The following is a 16,026-nucleotide window of genomic DNA, read 5'->3' as shown; positions in this document are numbered from 1 at the left end:
AGAGAGAGAGAGAGAGAGAGAGAGAGAGAGAGATAGAAAAGAGAAGGGCTATGGGAGTTTGAGCTCGTTTCAGAAAAGTCTTTTTCCCGTACCTTCTTATTCTTTTTTCTCTTAATTCCTTTCCCTTCTTTTACTTTAACGTAACTATCAAAAAAGATTCTTTCCTTTGTTAGATACAACGCCGATAAATATCTTTTTGAAATCGTACCGCTTGTTCGTTCATTCGTTCGTGCATTAATACTTCCATCATTCTCTTTTTCTTTCTATCCATCAATTTATCCTTCTTTTTTCTAATTATTTTTGTATTTCGCTCGATCTCTCTCTCTCTTTCTCTCTTTTTCTATAGATTTCAAACAATCGTTAAAAGTTCGATCGACGCCCGAGATTTTCGTTGATGCAACGTAATTATAAAAATATACTTATGTATATAAAAGAGAGAGAGTACATAGAAAAATATATAAAAGATAACGATAGAATCATGTTTTTGTTCGTATATGATAATATATACTATCAATATATGCTACCGTTGTAGCCTGTAACTGTATATATATACGTTACACATATACTACACTTTAGTATTTACGTATGTGTTATATCACAAGGTTGAAATTCGTGAGAGCACAATTTAGTTTCTTCCGTTCCGTGCTTGTCTTTCTAAAAGCGAACGAACCCCATCGTGCTGTCGCACGAAACTTCGAAATGAAAGTAATCTAAAAGCTGTCGTAGGATTGTAAAATTTCCCACGAGCTCTCTCTCTCTCTCTTCCTCTTTCTTTCTCTTTGTTCCTCTTTTTCCCTCTCACCGTGTTACATAATGCGTGTAGTATAAACATGTAATACACTGTATATATTTTCCAACACGACGAAATTACTCGTGCGATAATGAAACTTGTCGCTAAAGAAAACAAAAAAAAAAGAAACCTTGAAAGAAAGAAAGCGAGAGAGAGAGAGAGAAAGAAGAGAAGAAAAAGTACGGTCTGAAAAATGGCGGCTTTGTAACGTACGAACGAAGTAAATTACGATAACGAGTAGAAAGATTAGCGCGCACGGCTTGTGGCGCCGTTTTATAATCTCATCGTTAAGATATCCGTTAATAAATTTCCTTAATTCGTCCATGAAAAGATGAAAAGATTAAAAAGGGACTATCACGCTGGTGGACTTAGCATTTTGAGCCCCTCGGTAATTAATTTTCGTAGGCGTCATGAACGGCTACAACGACTACGACTAAAGCGATGTTTTATTATTTCTTTTAGTTCCATTAACTATCCTTTCCTTGCACCTGAAAAATAAAAAAAAAAATATATATATATATATATGTAGAAAGAGAGAAAGAGAAAATTTTAAACGCGTATGAAAATTACATATTCCTTGACGACACGTCACTGTTGACAGGTTTTATTCGAGTAAATTGATTTTATAAAGTCGTATTCAAATTGAATTCGTCATGGGCTACGAATGAGAGTGAACGTGCGAACGAACTTTAAAAATGGGGAACACACAACAAGGAAGACCGATCGCGTTGACCTAAATACATCCGTTACCATAAATCTGAAGGACACCTACGGAGCAAAATCCATTGGCGAGGAATCTTCCTATCTCGAGTTTTACGAATCCTCTTCTTTCTCTCTATCTCTATCTTTATCTCTTTCTATATTTTTCTCTCTCCCTTTCTCTCCCTTTCTCTCTCTCTCTCTCTCTCTGTATTTTCAATCGACCGATAAAAGAATTTCCAACGACACTTTTACGAGATGAGACAAAAGAAAATTTAAACGATGCGCGACGTTTACGTCGCGAAGAAAAGATTAGCATCCTTTATTCAAATTTTCCATTAACAAAAAGATCATAATTATGTAATTTAGTTACTAATTGGCTCGTATAATCCTCGGCACTTTAAATACCGACCATTTCTGGTTGAATCTCTGTACGTGAGAAAATGTAAAAAAAAAAAAAAAAGAAAAACAGAGATTACGTTAAGAAGATTACGAAATATGTGTGATTAAAAATGTTTTTAAGTAATCTTTGTTTTAAAAGATGGTAAAAGAATGACGAAGAACATAGGACGTAAGTAAGATCCTTTTATGTATCCTGTTAGTGGCGTTATACAAAGATTTATTACGTATCCACGTAATTTTAAGGATTATAAAAAAAATATGTGTGTATACGTATATATAAATATATACATATATACACGTATGTATAGATATACATATATGTATGTAAGAGATGGAATATAAGAAGGCAAGAAGATAAAGCGTCGCGTTAAAGTGATTAAAATGAGAATACAAAAGAATGCATAATGACAAGTAAGAGTTCAAAGAAAGCTAGCAGCATCATCAGCGATTTTTATTAGAGACTCGTTTTAATTAATCGAGAGACAAAAGAAGAGAAAACAAATCTCAATCTGAACCATTTAACATTCGCCTAGATTCTGATTATACAGATAAATGTTTATAATGAATCTTTAGTAATTATTCGGTTATATGTATGTAATAAGTACGTACCATGTTAAAAATCCAATATTTAAAACAAACATGAAGCGCCTTAAGCGACGAAGACTTTAAAGTTTACGTATCGAGCTATAAATATTTTCATATTATTATGATAGTATATCACCAATCTTCATTATATCGTATATATTGTGCAAAATATGATTAGACCATCTTTTCTTACGATGACAGTATTGCACACATATTAATGATATTATTATAATTATTATACAATATCCGAGACGATAATTTCGTCCTACTATTTGCGAAAAAAAAAAAAATAAACAAAAGAAGAAAATACAATTTAACAATTCGATCCTTTGATCAAGGACGATCAAAATGTGATCGATCAGTTCAAAATAAGTCCATAGAAAAATTGTTCATTTATCTTTTTTCTAAAGCAATAATTAGCTCTTACGGGTCGCACATATTATACACACTTAAATACACATATCCGATTCGACAAAAAGTTACCGAGCTTGATACGATGAACGATAAAAACATGAGAAGAAAGTAATGGACCACCGAATATAAAACAAATGAAAAAAGTCTTCGGTCTTATACGCGATCTCTTTGCAAATAATAATTTAACAGTTTAAAAAAAAAAAATCCCTCGCTTCCCGTCCCCGTTCCGTGTTCTGCACGAAAAAAGAAATCATTTTGATCGAGACCTTTTTAGACGACCTAGAAAATTCCGTGGAAAAAGGGATAGAGAGAAGGGTAGATCCCTTGCTTAAATGAGGCGATTTATGTCTTATCTCGACAAGTAGTCTCTGATCGCGTTGCGTAACTTTGACGATGGCACGTACTATGAAAATAAAAAAATAAAGAATAAAAAATATAAGAATATATAATATATGAAAAGCAAAAAAAAAGAAATGGAAGAAAAGGTAATTAATATTTAAATATACAAATAAGAACATACTCGCCGAGCGGGCAACCGAATTCTCTATTCATGAGTTTGGATCTCTCGAAGACACGAAAGAAATAAAAATTAATAATTAAAAGAAAAAGAAAAAGAACAATGAAAGATGTTTTCTCCGAGACCCGGCGACGAAAGAACGAGACGTATCCCGCGCAACTTTTACGTACCAAGAATTTTCTATTGCGTCATCTTTACTGTTCGTTAATAAGATTAATTAAAACATACGATGTAACGATACCAAAAATAATAAGATGCGATTATCGTCAAACCAAGCGCAAACGTACGTTTCGTTTGCGCTTCGTTCGGCCGATGTTGCATCGATTAGGCTATCAATCTAGGATCTAATCGACATTAAGTTAAGACGATAATGTAATGGTACATTATACGATGGAATTTCGAATTAATTCTTGAAGAATTAAATGATAAACACTCGCAATTTAATGAATTTCTCAGTACATATATGTCTGCAGTCATGTATTATAGAGAAGGAAATGATTCGATTCAATAAAAACATATGAAATCCTAATCGACTAGTCCTTTCTCTCTTTTTAAATCGATCTTTTTACATCGATATATATATATATGTATTATTCGTAGATAATTAAATAATATATGTATGTATATATTTAAATATTTGTTAAGAGAAACGTATTGAAAAGTATAATTGCACTTTATTATAATATTCATTTCCAGGTCCCTTCACTATGTTTTTGCCACTCACACAAAGTAGACAAAGGATCAACAAAATTTATAACATTACATGTATTCGTTTTATAATAATTCGAATGAATGCATACGCATGGAAATAGTTTCTTACATTAATTTTACTGTCCTATGTTTTATCGGTACTGATTTTTTTTTGTCGTCGTAAACGATACTGTGTTTCTAAAACTAGTGTTTTCATAACATTGTTTTCTAACGATTATATATATGCATATATGTATACAGATACGCATATATATTTTTTATTGATATATAATATAAAGAATCTTATGTTATATAAGCATAATAGGTAATTAATTTAAAGCTGCAAAAAGTCTCAGCGCCATTTACATTTTATTCATTTTTACAGTACTTTTGTGCACCTTCGTGATTCGCGCAACATATATATTTAAATGCATAAGAAAAAAATGTAATACCTAATTTTTATCTAGACAAAAGTTATAGCATTATCCACAGCTTTCTACAGCTCAAAAACAAGTGATAAAAATTATTTAATTTTCTTTTTATATTACTATTATTATTATTATTATTATTATTATTATTATTAATATTATTATTAATATTATTAATATTATTATTAATATTATTAATATTATTATTCTTTTTCGTTAACTATTTTCAAGCAGCTGAACCCCTTTTGCAGCTGTGGTAATTTAGAACTTTAATTCGTAGTATATAATATATCTAGATAACAAAAAATATATAATATTTTACAGTATCATTAAATTATAATAACTGTAAATAAGTTGTTATCTGTATGCAGAACGCATAACAGATTTAGCCATGGCAACTGACAAATTGGATCACTCCTCCCGAAGTACGGATAGACATTTCTTGAGCAACTCTGCGTGCGCCTATTGAAAAATAAATGCTAAGTTAATTATCTTTGAAGATATGTATTATTTACTTTATGTATATAAAATTAAACACTAACTTTAGCATGTTTTATTTCAAGTTCAGTTAACTCGATAAGGTTCTTTTTAAATGCTGCTACACGCCTCGTTTTGAAATCCGTTAATTCTGAAATAAATAATTTTACTTTGAAATGCTATAAATATATATGACACACTATACATACAAATTACATACCTTTTTTACCCTTTTCCGACATTTGTTCGAATTTTTCACACGCCTCGGTTTGAGCTTGTTCTGCCTTAATTAACAAAAATATATAACTTTAGTGCACAAATGAATTTCATTCATAATTCACTAATTCATTGTCTATATTATATATAATAATGATTAAAGTATGTCTTCCTTTTTAAATATCAGTGATAATTTCTAATAAATAAATCACTCTTAACAAACATTGTCATCATTTACAAATCACAATAAAAGATAGAAGACTTAACTGTATTATACGCTCTAATTTGTATTTCAAACTAATAATACTGAAAAAAATCATGATGTACAATACATATATGCGTGTATGCCCATAATAATTCTGTAAATCCTTAAATAACAACATGCAAGTTTATTAAGTCATGCATAACATTTATATGCAGTCTCTGCTTTTGTGCAATATTTAAATTAATTTCCTGCTTAAAAAGTAAATCTGTTCAAAAAAATTCACTTTTTTAAATAGTTTAATAAAAATAAATATAAATATATTCTCGTTAATTGTAAACTACTACATAATAATTGATTATTACTCTAGCAGGATAATTGTGCAAAGAATATTTTGTATGCATCATAAATACTTCGTGTACCGCTTCTCATATCTATAAAATATGAAAATGGTTCTATTAATGTCCATGTAAAGTATCCGATCAATTTCGATGGAATATATATATCTATGTAATTTATATCTTTAAAAAAAAAAATAAAGAGATAATATAACTCGCAAATATAGCAATTCAGATCATCAAGCGATATAGCAAAACAATGTATGTATGACACAAATGAAGAGAGACACACCTCAGCAACTTCCAGTGCCTTGAAGTGCAAGAAAAAGTTAAGTTGTTTATTATTAGAGAATATGATACGCTATATTTAAATAACATTATAAACATATGTTTTCCCTATTTATGTTAAAATTTTTGTCGCTGTTAATTTATTTATTATTAATATACAATTTGATCGTAAAAACGAAAGAATACTGAAGAAACTTTTTTTGAATAAATAAATGTTTTCAATGTGTGAACATTTCTATCTAATAACTATAAATAGAATTTTCTATCAATACTTAATTTCACCTTACTTTATATTAAATTCGGATTAAATATGTACTCACTGCATGTACATCCTTATTTTTGGCACGAGCTTTTTCAAGAGCACGATTCGCAGATTCGTACGCATGTAAAGCTTTCAACCTTCTGAAAAGAAGCTTTTTCGCTGCAGCAGTATCCCTCATATAATAACGAAGCGTATCAGACAATTTCAAATCTTCGTCGGATGCTACTCGTCCTTCGACCTTCTGCAAAATCATAAAAACAATAAAAAATTTAAGAAGATACAAAAATTAAAGGTGACATTAATATTGTTACTTGGAAGTATAGAAACGTACCCGTAATTTTTCAAACGTTTCAGCAATCTTTGTTAAAAATTTCTCTAATTTACCAGGATCTATCGTAGCTAATTGTAAAAGATTAGTAGATATTTTAATATACGAATCGGCTACGTCTTTATGCTTAGCAGTTTGACGATCGGAACGACTCGTTGCTTCTTTTAAATTCTGATGATACAATTGCAGAAATGTCATTTCTTGATCAAAAAAGTCATTTACATCTTTAACAGTTGCCTGCAGATAATATTCATCTGTGGTTTTGGAAAAAGATTTCACTAAACCACCAAACATTTCCATTTTATTTTTTCCTAAAAACAAAGACAACATTTAACGCTGTTAATATTACAAAGTTAATATCAGAAGAGTACAAGAAACTAAAGAAATATTTACCTCTCACACAAAGATCTTGATCGTACTCTAAAAATACTCTAAGATTGTGATCATTTAGAAAAACTGGATGATGTGCTAGTCTTGTTAGAAACATTTCATGCATAGCAACAGTTTTCTTGAAAGTAGCCAAATATTCTCTGTAAGGATCACATATTTATTAGAAGTATTACCCAAAAATATAATTGAGCGTTCTATTTGAATGAATATGTAACTTACGCTTCTAATTCTTGCTTCATTTTGTTAAATTCTTCTCTTGTCATGTTACCTTCGCCCTCTCCCAATTTTTGTAACTTTTCACGTGATGCATCAAAATCCGGTCTTGGTGGACATGGTGGAATCTATGAAGTCACATTAGTTACTATTTACTTTTAACAAAGATAAGGTTAACTCAAAGGAGATAATTTATCATATTAATGAAATAGAATACATACGATATATCCAGCGTACTCCTCATTTTCCTCAAATCTGTCATGAAGCCAGACAAATTCCTCATGCTGTCTTACAACCAAATTCTCTGGCTTCTGAAATTCAGGCAAGGAAGTTTTAGTGTGTACAGTAAATTTCACTTTATCCTTCTCGCTGAGAGCATCAGATATGTCCACTCGCAAAGGCTTGTCTGGCAGATCTACGCTATCAGCATGAATAGTCTGAAAAGGGCAATAATGTTAACTCAAGGACATTATTCGAGTAGAATAATTATCTAAACGAATAAAAAGTTTTGAAAATATGCAAAGAAATAGAAATGTTATATTAACAATAGGAAGAATAAAAGATGTAAATACCTTTTTCGGAGGCACGCTGTTTAAAATGTCGGTAGTGTCGCATATTCCGTCCTGCAACATTTCTCGCTTATTAAATACTGCAGATCTCCTTTTTTTTTAAAGGGAACGAACAATGCCAGAGTTCCAACTAATTAAACGCGTGGAAAATTCAATAGCCTACCGGCCAAGTGATAACAGGTTCCACCTACCATCATGGCGCCTAGTTGCGTCTTTACGACGCAGCACGTTAGCTAATGTCCAGTATGTCAAAGGAATCTCCAAAATAATGCTTCACCGCCTTATGGAAGATACATCTGCAATGATAACCCTTCTGCAGTACTTTATGAGGAGCGCGAATACGTTTAAAAGAATAGCAAACAACGCTCTTGCTTTAACGAAGCCCGCTCACGTTCAACTCACGACATGCCGCTCTCTCTAGCGTTTTCTATTGCGAGCGCAACAGTGCGATTGCAACGTATCGGCAAATCAGCTGTGGATCAGGTCAGGTCAGCTGCGTCACACGGAATTTATTTGAACGTATATCAAATGAATAATCCTATGACACATATAAGTACTCAAAGGAAAAGACTCGCGCAGAACAGATGATATGATTTTCTTCTAAATAGGAATATATATATATATATATACATACATATATATATATATGTTATAAGCGTTAAATGTCAAATTTCTTGACATTTATTGGTTTTTAATTATTAGAGGATAATATTCAGATATATTTTCTAAAATTAACTTACATCATTTAATCATTATAGCATATAAGCATAATAAAAGTATACAGTGCTAAAATATTCTTTGTTACAATCACAAAATATTTTGTTACATTATAAAAAAAAATATATATATATATATAACAAAGAGATACACAGATATAAGAAGAAGTACATAGCTAACCCATTAATACTAACGTCAAATGATACTTTTTGGATCATGTATAGGTATTGGATCTGTTCAACAAATATACTCTATATGTACAAATAAAAATAAAGTATTATTCAAAAACGCTATTAACATGTGCATTTAATTGCCATAATTATATAATGGTAAAATAAATGCATACAATACGATATTTCAGTTTCGTGACACTTATCCTTTTGTGAAATTCAAAGTGTATTCAATGTTCAAATCCAAATTCTACACATGATTTAAAATCTCTTTATCACTTTAGTTAAGGAATATTCAACTAATATTACGATGTCTCCATCAGATCTAATTAATTTTCCATAAATATAATGCAATAAAAGACTATATTTTCTGTTAATGCACATTTTACATATACTTATTCTTTTTTGTCCTTGTATAGTTGAATATTCATACATCAATAGAAATAATAATGTACAATATGATATTTTTGGACCTTGTTCGAATAGGATACATTTAGAAGTATTATGCCATAATATGTCTAAATCAATATCTTTGGTTAAGATTTACGAATGCACTCTATGTACTTAACTCTTTAGATTGTATAGTACTACAAATGTTCTCCAATTAAAAAGAAAAATCTGCAAAATTTAAATTCACTGTCATTATATCATCAATCATTGACTTTTAAAAATGTATCATAAGTAATGATACCAATCACAACAATATAAATATTGTAAATAGTGAGGTTTTGTATAATCATTACATAGAATATAAATTTGGTTACATAGGCCTCTTGATGTAATGGATTACATATTTCATATATTCGTCATCTTATACATCAATACATACGTATACATAATGTCGCCTTAGGTAGCCAAGTGTAATTTTGTATTTCTGTTTAAAGCCAATCGAACTCGATTATTCCAATCCACGATGCATGATTAAATAAATGAAATTTGTAATATTAAAGCACATCACATATATTACATGACAGTAAATAAATGTAAATTATGGAATAGGAATGCCTATCCCTTCCGCCTTCTCATCCTCCTTTACTCATCAATGATAAAGACATTTACACCTTCAATAATATGTTCAATATCTCAACATGGTAAATATATTTAATTCCCATATTTTACAGATAGAAGTAAATCGCATTATATAGCGATGAGCATAAAGTGATAATACTTTAAATTTAGTGATATAGAGAATATCATTTCTTGATAGTAAAACAAATCAAAATATTACCAGCACATTACATATGGGACTTTGAGAAAGTGTGTGAATTCAATTAAAGTATTATATTAACTTTTAAATAACGATAAAAATAAAAAAATAATGTTACGTAAATCTAAAAGTAAGAATTATATGGATTTTCATGTATATATGTATATGTATACAAAATATACTAGGTAATATTGTGATGATACAAACTGATCTGATAATCTGTAAATTAAGATTTTATTATATTTTATGATTCTAATGACGTATAACACTTTTGCTATATAATACTCCTATTACCATGTATATAATATTTTTCAAATAATAAATATACCAATTGTATCACTCGTTACCTCAAGATGCGACGCGCGCAAAATTAAATGTACAAAGTCGGTGGTTGAGATTAAAACGAGGAGCAGGAGTAAAAGGATCGATTCAGATCGGAGAAGGATGTAGCGGTGGGCAGGCAACCCCCAGCCCCTAGCAGCACCCACCGCCCTGTGCATTTCCTTGTCCTCCGGTGCCTGCTAATCCACTAGGACTTGTCGGAGAATGTTGTGGTCCAATTTTAATACCATTTGCCTAATTAAATGAAATGATAATAATATTAATAGAATGATATGCATCGTTTAATGAAATCTAAAGTCTCTCATATTAATAAATATTTACCTCATTATTGATATCAAATACACCCTCCTGTATTTTTTCATATATTTCTTTCGCTGTGTTAATGAATGCTTCTTCAACATTTGCTGCTGTCTTTGCACTTGTTTCCATGAAAACAAGTCCATGTTCTCTGGCAAATGCTTCTCCTTCTTCCCTTTTTACTTCTCTTCGTGAATCAAGATCACTTTTATTTCCAATTAACATGATCACCATATTTGAATTTGAATGTTGCCTAGCATCTTCCAACCATGTTGTAAGATGATTGAATGTTTCTCTGCGTGTAATGTCATATACCAATAATGCTCCTGCTGCGCCACGATAATAAGATCGTGTGATAGAACGGAATGCTTCTTGTCCAGCCTATAATGTGTTTACATTTATATTTGAAAAATTCTGAATTAATATAAATTATCAATTTTATGCGATAATTACCGTATCCCAAATCTGCAATTTTATTTGTTTAGAGTCAATGGTAATCATACGAGCACCAAATTCTACTCCTATTGTTAAATCATGAACTGGTTGAAATCTTTTGTCGGTGAATTGCAATAAAAGGCAAGATTTTCCAACACCTATATTAAAGAAAAATGAATATATAAGTACTGTGTAATAATAAATTAAATGTTACTATAAATGTGATACAAGACTTTGATTGAAAAGCATAAATTTAAACTAATGCGACGTAATTTGATATACATATATATTTAAGTTAATAAAGCATAAAAAAAAATAATTGTATATAAAAAAAAAGGTCAAATTGTATATAAAAATCGAGGTCAAAGTGAAATAGCATACGAGTTACTTACTGGCATAACATCAAACGTAAAATAAAAATAAAAAGATCTACTAATAAATTCAACTATCGTATTTATTTATTGTTCTAGACGCAAATAAAATAGATACATCTTAAAAGTTCATATTAGTTAAAAATAAATTTGACAGTCGTGATGCAACATTGATAGATATAAGTGTAAAATAAAAAAAAAATAAAAAATGTTGGAGTATAAAATTTCTACGAATAGAAACATCATTCTATGAGAGAACAAAAACAACGAAGGGATTCTGTCAGGGCATATTTAATGCGAAATATAGAATATGTTGAAGGGAGAGGTCCGACTATAACACCATACTAATTACCTGTATCTCCAATAATGATATACTTGAAAAGGTATGCATACGACATTTTTAAAACTTTGTGAGATTGTGATGTACAAATATCAATATAATAGAAAACACAGCTTCAGTTTTTTCACTGCTTTATCTCTTCTGCTTGGGCATGACGTCACTAAATCACATCGGTAATACTCGGATACATTCGGTCAATCCTCGTTCGTATTTCCGCTACTGCGCTACTGTCGTTTCCGCTTACTTGTAATATTTTCTTCAACTTTCTTATTGAGATATTAACAAATATATTAAATCATCAAATTCATTTAAATAATAAATAATAATGTATAAATATTCTTTTATCAGACTTAGTTATATCATCATAGAATAAAAATAAACTGAAAACAATGATACAAAACACTGTATTGAAAATTTTTCTACAATTGTATGTTTCTATTTTCAATTTGATCAGATTTTTATTGAACTTACAATTAAATGTATGAAATGATTGCAACCACACATACACACACCATACTATCTGTATAAAATATATTTCTATCATCATAAATATCGTATCATATTCATTTACTTTTCAACAAAAAATAAGTTCAAAGTGTGTTATTTGTAAATACATAATAAAATAGTGTCATGTAATGACAGAAATAATGCTGTCAAAACAATAATATATCATATAGAATAATGTTAGATAAAAATAATTGACTTTAATTTCATAGAATTTCACCATGACGATTAATCACCATTCTCTTATTTACAATTAGAGATACTTACAAAATTGCTTAGAGTCATATATTTTTGTAATTGTACAATCTATGTACTCGTGTTCATTTCCGATAAATACGACAAAGAGAGAAGAAATATGTGGACCAATCAGCGAACGACAGCAATGCGCCGGGTCTCGTGCTTCGGTGGCTACTTTTTAACGAAGCCACGTCTTCGTAAACCAGTAGTTCTCCGATAGTTAGGTGTGTTGGAACAGATAAGAAAGAAGCTCTGTTAATTTCACGATGCTACCTAAAATTTTCGTTTTTGTTAGCTTCCTTTTTCTAAATGTTTACGCTTCCGAAAGTGACGTTCTTGAATTAACCGATGATGATTTCACGGATGAACTTAAACGTCATGAAAATGCACTTGTCATGTTTTATGCACCATGGTAAGAAACAATAAGTAATCATACCCTCGTTTCTATTATTTTTAAATATTTAAATCATACAAAAAATAAAATATGTTAAACATCGATTGTTTTTATTTCTGAAAAAAATGTTAAATGAAAAAGTGAGCTTACGTCAACGTCAAATTTTACACAGATCGAATACCGGCTAGCCATCGTACTTTAGGACTTATTGTTAATGGCAATGCACTTTATTATTAGATTATTATCTTGTTATTTTAACTTATAATAAAACCATCGACACCCTTCTTTTTATGTAAATTAAATCTTTTAATACGATATGATAAATTTGTTAATGTTTCTTTTTGTATTTATCTTATTTATCACAGTATCAAATTTGGCAAGACATAAATATGCATTTTTTTTTATTAAATAAATTAAATGAAAAATGATTTCATTATTTAATCGGTTTCTTTATTTTTAAGTTTATCCATTGTCCTGTGTGTATACATTTTTGTTCCCCCAATGAAAAAAAGTAAAATTAATTACTTCTGTTTGCTTGATTGTAAACCATAATATTTTTTATTTTTAGGTGTGGACATTGTAAACGTTTAAAGCCTGAATATGCAAAAGCTGCTGAACTTCTTATAGGTAATGATCCTCCAATCACATTTGCTAAAGTTGATTGTACAGAAAGTGGAAAAGAAACATGTAACAAACATTCTGTCAGTGGATATCCTACATTAAAAATTTTTGCAAATGGTGATTTGGTTGGAGATTACAATGGACCCAGAGAAGCACCTGGCATTGTTAAATATATGAAGGTAATTTATTATTTGTATTTAATCTAAGCAGATATGATAAATACATACGTCAATAAATGTTTATCTGACATTACCACTTTTCTAGGCACAAGTTGGTCCAGCATCAAAAGAATTAGTTAGCGAAGATTGTCTAAAATCATTCTTAGATTCTAATGAAGTAGGTGTCGTAGGTTACTTTGAGAAAGATGATTCGCCTTTGTCAGCTGCATTCCATGCTGTCTCTAAGAAACTCCGAGAAAAAGTTAGATTTGCTCATACGTCTGCCAAAAAATTACTAGAAACAGAAGGTTTGAAGTGAGTACGAAATATTTCAGTTATGAACTATTAATTTTATTATTATTTAATATTGTTAATATATATTTTATTTTTGATATTCTTCCAGGAATAATATTGTCTTATATCGGCCAAAATTACTTCAAAACAAGTTTGAGGCTAATAGTGTTAAATATGAAAATGGTGATACCATTAACGACGTCCATAATTTTATCACACAAAACTAGTAAGTTTATTTTTGTTTTATATATGTAAATATATATTATCTAAATATGTTCTTTGAAAATATGCATGCAATACACGAAATATTAATATATGCGAATGTTCTTTTTTTACAGCTTTGGCATTGTGGGTGTTCGTACTCGCGATAACTCAGCGGAATTTAAAAACCCATTGATTGTTGCTTACTACAGTGTAGATTATGTTAAAAATCCTAAGGGTACCAATTACTGGCGTAACAGGATTCTCAAAGTTGCGAAAGATTATCCTTCTTTCAATTTTGCCATTTCTTCCAAAGATGACTTCCAACACGAATTGAATGATTTCGGCATAGACTTTGTAAAAGGTGATAAACCAGTTATTCTGGCAAAAGACGCACAAGGCCAGAAATTTGTTCTTAAAGAAGAATTCTCGTTGGATAACTTTGAAAAGTTTGTAAAAGCATTCGAAGCTGGAGAATTAGAACCATATCTGAAATCTGAACCAATTCCTGAAGATAATAATGGAAATGTTAAAGTTGCGGTAGCAAAGAACTTCGAAGAAATTGTTACGAATAATGACAAAGATACGTTAATTGAATTTTATGCTCCTTGGTGTGGTCATTGTAAAAAGCTTGCACCTGTTTTTGATGAATTGGGAGACAAATTGGCTAATGAAGATGTTGAAATAGTGAAGTTCGATGCCACAGCTAATGATGTTCCAGCACCATACGAAGTCAGAGGATTCCCAACTCTTTTCTGGGCACCAAAAGACTCTAAGGATAAACCTGTTAAATATGAAGGCGGCAGAGAATTAGAAGACTTTATTAAATATATTGCTAAGCATTCTACTAATGCGCTTAAAGGCTACGACCGTAAGGGTAAAGCTGTTAAAACTAAAAACGAAGAGTTGTAATACTTTAACAATTTTTAATTCATTGTTTAATGCATTTTCTGAATCACTTCAGCTTTAAAAAGTGAAATGAGATTCTTTTGTAAAATTCATTTACTGTCATTAATATGTGACAAAGAACATTAGTCATAGAAGTTAAATAGTAAGTTATCTTTTTTTAAATACTATAAAAAAAGAATAAAATGTATGAAAAGGTGATCATAGAATCTTTAATATCATATACTTGTTTAGAAAGGAGCAATTAGGGTGAACTGAAAACAATAATAGGTTGTATTACATATACTTTATACGATTGTATAAAAACATCAAAAGTGAAAGAAACTTGTCCTCATTTCTTTCCATACTTAAAAATATTGATAAAAAGTATAAATGCTTTTTCCATTTCAGAGCGTCTGACTGTGCTTTAGGTTAAATACTATTCTTAATTTTTGTTTATATGAAAATAAAAATAAATTGTTTTATACGAAATACGAATATAATTATCATATAAACCTATTTACTCTTTGTAAGAATCTATAACATAAATTCTAAATGATTAGAATTTAAATCTCGTAAAAAAGTATATCGATTTATTTATCACGTCGTCCGAATATATAAAAATAAAAATGAATAGAATTGAGACATCTATATATGTATATTTTTTAAATAAAATAAATCAATGAAATAATAATGATATATGATTGTTTGATTGATTATATATATTGTGTTTGAGTACATAAGAATAAATTTAAATCATAGAAAAAATAAAGAATAAACAAAATGTATAAGATATAATTAATATCTTAAAAAGAAGAGACGATCCCAAAGTAAAATCGTTTATTTAGCACTAACACAGAATATATCATATACTATTATGTACTATCAAAGAATACTGTATTCTTTGATAGATGTCCCCGTCATAACTATATTGTAGTGACCTGCTGTCGATAAGCAGATTTCTACTTTATCCTATGCAACGACTGGCGCCGCCATTCTCACTGCTCGTTCTTTGGCAAACTACTTGAGCGCTAGCACTCTATCA

General features: G+C 29.9%; 3 protein-coding genes across 6 annotated transcripts; 1 reads left to right on the top strand and 2 right to left on the bottom strand.

Annotated features, from left to right (window-relative positions):
• Nucleotides 1–4,059: 4,059 nt before the first annotated feature.
• Nucleotides 4,060–8,393, bottom strand: LOC106787434 (sorting nexin-6). 4 transcript variants are annotated; one of them, XM_014749775.1, is made up of 11 exons: nucleotides 8,000–8,392; nucleotides 7,812–7,862; nucleotides 7,461–7,676; nucleotides 7,246–7,367; nucleotides 7,030–7,166; nucleotides 6,640–6,947; nucleotides 6,367–6,549; nucleotides 6,051–6,068; nucleotides 5,223–5,286; nucleotides 5,068–5,153; nucleotides 4,060–4,987 (listed from the first exon to the last, which is right to left on the bottom strand). In XM_014749775.1, the coding sequence occupies exons 1-11, from the start codon at nucleotides 8,003–8,005 to the stop codon at nucleotides 4,937–4,939; spliced, it is 1,242 nt and encodes a 413-aa protein (XP_014605261.1). In that variant the 5' UTR covers nucleotides 8,006–8,392; the 3' UTR covers nucleotides 4,060–4,936. The 4 variants fall into 4 exon arrangements, with proteins under 4 accessions (XP_014605261.1, XP_014605260.1, XP_014605262.1 ...); XM_014749774.1 differs by having other exon boundaries at nucleotides 7,812–8,104; nucleotides 8,200–8,392; XM_014749776.1 differs by lacking the exon at nucleotides 6,051–6,068 and having other exon boundaries at nucleotides 7,812–8,391.
• A 1,379-nt stretch (nucleotides 8,394–9,772) lies between these two features.
• Nucleotides 9,773–11,864, bottom strand: LOC106787458 (ras-related protein Rab-2). The gene is made up of 4 exons (XM_014749812.1): nucleotides 11,700–11,864; nucleotides 10,995–11,134; nucleotides 10,566–10,922; nucleotides 9,773–10,478 (listed from the first exon to the last, which is right to left on the bottom strand). The coding sequence occupies exons 1-4, from the start codon at nucleotides 11,743–11,745 to the stop codon at nucleotides 10,377–10,379; spliced, it is 645 nt and encodes a 214-aa protein (XP_014605298.1). The 5' UTR covers nucleotides 11,746–11,864; the 3' UTR covers nucleotides 9,773–10,376.
• Nucleotides 11,865–12,557: 693 nt separating this feature from the next.
• On the top strand, nucleotides 12,558–15,479 carry LOC106787457 (protein disulfide-isomerase A3). The gene is made up of 5 exons (XM_014749811.1): nucleotides 12,558–12,840; nucleotides 13,391–13,622; nucleotides 13,708–13,916; nucleotides 14,005–14,121; nucleotides 14,234–15,479. The coding sequence occupies exons 1-5, from the start codon at nucleotides 12,695–12,697 to the stop codon at nucleotides 15,006–15,008; spliced, it is 1,479 nt and encodes a 492-aa protein (XP_014605297.1). The 5' UTR covers nucleotides 12,558–12,694; the 3' UTR covers nucleotides 15,009–15,479.
• Nucleotides 15,480–16,026: the final 547 nt, after the last annotated feature.

This window comes from Polistes canadensis, unplaced genomic scaffold (genome assembly GCF_001313835.1).
Source record: "Polistes canadensis isolate GaletaPanama2010 unplaced genomic scaffold, ASM131383v1 scaffold_101, whole genome shotgun sequence".
Lineage (NCBI taxonomy): Eukaryota > Metazoa > Arthropoda > Insecta > Hymenoptera > Vespidae > Polistes > Polistes canadensis.
This window is presented reverse-complemented; position numbering and strand designations above follow the sequence as displayed.

Coding starts and splice junctions, on each gene's coding strand:
- LOC106787434 (XM_014749774.1), bottom strand. CDS start 7,871: ATGTTGCAGGACGGAATATGCGACACTACCGACATTTTAAACAGCGTG. Junction 6,948..7,029: donor TCAAGATCTTTGTGTGAGAG/GTAAATATTTCT, acceptor CTTTGTTTTTAG/GAAAAAATAAAATGGAAATG. Junction 4,988..5,067: donor TTGAAATAAAACATGCTAAA/GTTAGTGTTTAA, acceptor ATTTTTCAATAG/GCGCACGCAGAGTTGCTCAA.
- LOC106787458 (XM_014749812.1), bottom strand. CDS start 11,745: ATGTCGTATGCATACCTTTTCAAGTATATCATTATTGGAGATACAG. Junction 10,923..10,994: donor AATTGCAGATTTGGGATACG/GTAATTATCGCA, acceptor AACACATTATAG/GCTGGACAAGAAGCATTCCG. Junction 10,479..10,565: donor TATTTGATATCAATAATGAG/GTAAATATTTAT, acceptor TCATTTAATTAG/GCAAATGGTATTAAAATTGG.
- LOC106787457 (XM_014749811.1), top strand. CDS start 12,695: ATGCTACCTAAAATTTTCGTTTTTGTTAGCTTCCTTTTTCTAAATGTT. Junction 13,623..13,707: donor GCATTGTTAAATATATGAAG/GTAATTTATTAT, acceptor CCACTTTTCTAG/GCACAAGTTGGTCCAGCATC. Junction 13,917..14,004: donor CTAGAAACAGAAGGTTTGAA/GTGAGTACGAAA, acceptor ATATTCTTCCAG/GAATAATATTGTCTTATATC.